At 49.1% G+C, this 5,253-nt stretch overlaps 1 protein-coding gene across 1 annotated transcript; it reads left to right on the top strand.

The window, feature by feature from the left end:
• Positions 1 to 1,937: 1,937 nt before the first annotated feature.
• LOC121938107 (zinc fingers and homeoboxes protein 2-like) lies at positions 1,938 to 5,236 on the top strand (the record flags this gene model as incomplete). The annotated part of the gene is made up of 1 exon (XM_042481387.1): positions 1,938 to 5,236. A coding segment is annotated over exon 1 (2,882 nt), but the record flags the coding sequence as incomplete, so codon positions are not given.
• Positions 5,237 to 5,253: the final 17 nt, after the last annotated feature.

The following is a 5,253-nucleotide window of genomic DNA, read 5'->3' as shown; positions in this document are numbered from 1 at the left end:
GCATACCTGTCTCTCTCTCTCTCCGTGTGTGTCTACCTCGCTCTCTCCCTCCATTGTGTGGCTGATAGCTGTCAGGAGATCTCATCACTGAGTCTCTCTTATTACATGATTACAGGGTAATTATCCTGTGAAGTTGTCTTTGCCCGAATCTGTGAAAGACGCTTAATGTCTTTTTAATGGGGTTCGGAGACTTTTTTTTGTCTTTTGTAGTTGCTGTGGACTCTTCAATTTATTGCATTTACATGTGATTGGCCTGGAATGGCGTGTCCTGATTAAGAGGCTCTTTGGATTGGACGTGATTTTCGGGCGCGGCGGCGTCTCGCTCCAAGTCGTCAGCCGGAGCGGTTTTATTTTTAACTTCTGGCCCCGGCTTTGTGGGCAGACGCTGGCAGATGACGGCGTCTGACGGAGCTGGACCTGATGAAGCTCCTGTGATGTTCAGGGCGAGCGGCGACACAGAAGCCTGGCGTGCAGTTTAAAGGGAGGAGGGAAGGGCGGGCAAAATATCATGTTGCTCATCAAGAGCTGAACCTCCCATCTTTAATGTGGAGATTTGTGACAACAAAACAGCTCCAGCTGAATTTGTCTTATTATAGACAACCAAGATCTGTCTTAAATGTGCTTTCTTAATTTCGCTCCTGAAAATGAAAGATGTATTTTAAAAGCTTTTCCCACTGGACAAAAAAACTCACTAACGCCCACTAACATCTGGCTAATTTATTCAGTAGGAAAGGTTGCAGTTGGCATTTATTCCCAGGAAACATGACTCTAAGGTAGTCAATCAATCAATCAATCAATCAATCAGACTTTATTTGTATAACACTTTTCATAAAAGCAAAACTGTAACACAGAGCGCTTTGTGCAATAAAACCAGAAGTCACATACACAAGTGCACAGGCACATGGTTAAATAAGCAAGACTTTGTAATTAAACAACTAAAATAAAAGTACTCATAAAAAACAGGAACTGAGGAAACTCTACCTTAAGTCAGGAAAAACCTATAGATAAATTAATAAACAGTTATAAATAAATTTAAAAGATACTCTAAATAGTAGATAAAATGTAAATGAAAGGATAACAGCACAAATAAGAATAGATGGAAATGTTTAAAAATAATAAAATCATATATAATCTAGTAAAACAGTAAAAAAAAAAAAAGACTAAAATGTATAAATAAATAAATAGTTCATTTAAAATCCAGACTAACAAGGTAGTCTGATATATTTTATCTGTTTTTTTTATTTTGTCTGATCAGCGATCTAAAACCCAAAGATTTATTCACAATTTACAGTAAAACAATTGATTAAAAAAAAAAGCTGTTTTCAACTGGAAAACATTGCCATATTTGAGAAGCTTGAATGTGCAGACGTTTTTCTGATTAATGCATTTTAGTTGGTACAGATCAATTTTATGTTGATTGACTAACTTAGTTCTGATGAAGCAGATAAAGTTTAAATGTGAAACAAAGACAACTTTTATTAATCATTTGGGTTTTTTTAGGTAGGTGTGTTGCTTATTATGGCCATAAAAAAAATAATGTTGCAGAGAAATACTTCAGATTTAGGTTCACAGAGGTTTTAAGTTTACTGCTTGATATCCAGCGTACAGTCTTTGAAGGGAAATTTGATCCAAAACGAATAAAAGTACAACACGCCGCGTATATTTTCAGTACAAGTGACCCCTGTGAGAATGAAACTCTCTGTTGATGTCGCTGTTTTATCTTTGCTTCTGTGTTGATCTCACATCTCTCAAATAAATAAATACAACCCAAAGCGTAGTTTGCCTGTTTACAAAAGTGCAAATTATCCATTTTTTACCCTTCTGTCATTGCCCATCATGCATTTTTCTCGTTCTTTGTCTCATTCTGGGTGAACGCGGCACATCGCTTCACACACAAACAGTATCAACAGGACTTCTCTCTATGTTTTCCTAACATGTATTTTTCTCTGCTTTTAGTCTTTCCCCAAGTGGCTGCAGCGCAGCTCACTGAACACAAACAATATTAACATGTAATTTTCTCTCTCTGTGTTTGTCTCTGCGCAGCTTGAGAGCCGCTGCTGTCTGTGATGCCCTCCCATGACGCCCAGGTCGGTAGCTGACACTGCCAGTGAGCGGGAGACGCCACTGCACAACCGGTCCTGGGCCGGCGCCGTCAGCCGGTTCTCGCCCTCCCTCTTGCACGCTGGAGACTCCAACTCCACCCACCTACCAGTATCCACAACCATCAGCTCCGATCCACCCCAGTAAGTCCCTTTCAAAACCACCCTCAGCCAGTACCAGCAGCAGCAGCAGCCAAAAAACACAGTATCTTCAACGCAGCACCAGCACCACCATTATCACCAGCAGCAGCAGAAATGTCCAGTCGTAGAAAGTCCTCCACCCCCTGCATGGTCCGGGTCATCAGCGACCTGCCTGAAGAGCAAGACGACCCTGAGGAGGTGATGGACGTGGAAATAATGGTGGACAACGATGTGACAGAGAAAGAACAATCAGGATCAGCAGAGAAGAGTCAAGACGCCCAGCAGGAGGATTCAGAGAATCCAGACCAGCAGACGTCTCCGCAACCAGTGGAGAAACCTGAGCCATCAGAACAAGAGGAGCAGTCGGCGGACAAAGATCAACCTTCTGTCATCGAAGACATGGAAACCACGGAGGAGAAGGACAGCGAAGAGTCCGACCCGACGTCCGAGAAAAAGCAGCCCAGAGGCTACGAGTGCAAATATTGCCCATTCTCGACGCAGAACTTGAATGACTTCAAAGAGCACGTGGACTCCAGCCACCCTAACGTCATTCTCAACCCGCTGTACCTCTGCGCCGTCTGCAACTTCAACACCAAGAAGTTCGACTCGCTCACGGAGCACAACGAGAGCGAGCACCCGGGCGAGACCAACTTCAAGTTCAAGAGGATAAAAATGAACAATCAGACGATCTTAGAGCAGACAATCGAAGGCAAGGACAATGAAAGCGACACGACAAAAGAACAGCGTGAGAGCAGCTCCGTGTTTCCGCCCTGCATATCGACCACCGTGACGTCCCCGGACAGCATTCAGCCGCTTTATCAAGGGAGCGAGCTGACAAGCCAGCAGGACGGCCTGATCCAGAAGAATCAAATCACGGCGGTGAACATCAACGGAACGGTCATCATCCCCGAACCCACCATCCTCCAAGGGCTCTCCCATGTCTCCCCGATGCTCCAGCGCCCGCCCAACTTTAACTCTGTACCAAAAATAGCTGTTCCCTTGAACACCACCAAATATAACCCTTCCTTAGACGACAACTTGACGTTGATCACCTCCTTCAACAAGTTCCCTTACCCTACGCACGCCGAGCTGTCGTGGCTCACGGCGGCCTCCAAGCACCCGGAGGAGCAGATCAAAGTCTGGTTCACCACCCAGCGCCTGAAGCAAGGCATCACCTGGTCTCCCGAGGAGGTGGAGGAAGCCAGGAAGAAGATGTTCAACGGTTCAATCCCTCCTGCACATCACACGTTCACCGTCCTGCCTACCGTCTCGCAGCCGTCTGCCAAATCCCAGCAGCCCTTTGTCCACACGACAGTCGGGCACGCAAGTCATGTCCGCATGACTGCGTCCAATGGTGTCGCCCCAAACTCCATTGGCTCCAGTACCGCCCTTAAACGATCCCTGTCGACACACCTGACGACAGTGTTCGGCCCGGAGTCCAAGCGGCCCATTATGGCGGTCGCCCCTCATTCCGGCGACGCCAAAGACAGAGGCCTAATGGCTCCCCCTCCACCCCCTCCTCCTCCAAAAGACCGCCCCCCAATGGCTCCACCTCCTGTTCCTATGGAGATGAAGAGACCTGTAGCAGTTCCTCTGGTCCCCACGGACATGAAGAGGCCATCCGCTGCTGTGCCTTTAATGCCGCCGCCATCATCGTCGTTGTCACAATCTTTGCTGTCCAAAGGGAAGATTCCCAGCTCGTTAGGAAACCCCAAAACGAAGCCGGTGGTGTCGCTGCCCTCCATAGTCTTTCCAGAGTCTTTAACACGACCACTAATTGTCCCGCCGCCTATCTTTGCCCCGTCGTTTAAAAACTCGTTACTATTTCCTCTTAGTTCACCCAAAGACAAGCACCCGAATGCCCACAGTTTACCGGCAGCTGATTTGAAGCTGCCAAACTCCCCGCCGCTCAATACTCCACAGATACGGAGGCCGACCATTATCCAGTCCATCCGCGCTCTGGCTAAAACCCCGTCCCAGATTCCAGGGTTCCCCTTGGATAAGAAGCTAAAAGAGCAGCAGGGAGTGGAGGTGAAAGCCAGCTACCCCAGAGGAGACAAGGTGCTCACTCCTCTGGCCGAGGCCAACGGGACATCTCGCACCGACAGAAAATGGTCCCACGATCAAACCTCCCTCGCTCATAACGGAGTCATGCATATGGATGGCGGCGAGCCACCAGCAGCTCTGAAACCGGATTTCCATCAGAAGTCCTCGGTGCTGACCCAGTTCCCGCTGCTGGAGAGGATGAAAGGAAAGACGGCAGAGCAACTGAAGATCTTGGAGGAGAACTTCCTGAGAAACAGCTTCCCCACGCTCAGCGACGTGGACAATCTGGCGGGAACCACCCGCATGTCTCACCAGGAGATCGACAGTTGGTTCGCGGAGCGCCGTGCACTTCGTGACAACCTGGAACAAGCCCTTCTCAACTCCATGGGCACCAAGAGGATGGGCGCCGGTGGCATCGGTGCCAAGAAACGACCACATCCGCATCAGACTCTCCAGCTGAATGGTATTCACAAACCAAGCGCCGGTATTAAAAGTCCGCTTCCGCCCTCTTCCACGATGCCCATCGTCGCGCCCTCCATCCCCAACCCGAATTCCTGCTCAGTGCCTCCAGACAGCCGATCCCTGGCGCTCCTCAAGGACGATTTTGCTCAAACGCGGTGGCCTTCCCCTGAGGAGTTTAGCCAGCTGGAGGGTCGGACGGGACGCGCCGAACTCGCCCGCTGGTTCAATGACAGCAGGCTGCAGAGTGGCGGCATGGAGCTGCCCGAACTTTTTCACAACAATGGAGTGAACGGAGGGCAGGGGCCGCCTGTGAGCTCCCCCAAAAACACTCTGCCGAGCATCCTCCAGCGCTGTCAGGACGGGGGGCTCACAAACAACAACAACGGCAGTAAGGTGCTGGAGGTGGAGCTGGGCTGGCTGATGGAGCAGCGCGCCAACAGCCTCAGCAGTCAACAGCACGACGAGCTCCAAGACCGGTTTGCTGGCAGGTACTAAATTCATCAAA

Source organism: Plectropomus leopardus, unplaced genomic scaffold (genome assembly GCF_008729295.1).
Source record: "Plectropomus leopardus isolate mb unplaced genomic scaffold, YSFRI_Pleo_2.0 unplaced_scaffold28489, whole genome shotgun sequence".
Taxonomy (NCBI): Eukaryota; Metazoa; Chordata; class Actinopteri; order Perciformes; family Serranidae; genus Plectropomus; species Plectropomus leopardus.
The sequence above is the reverse complement of the archived record's forward strand: the minus strand, read 5'-3'. Positions and strand labels throughout refer to the sequence as shown.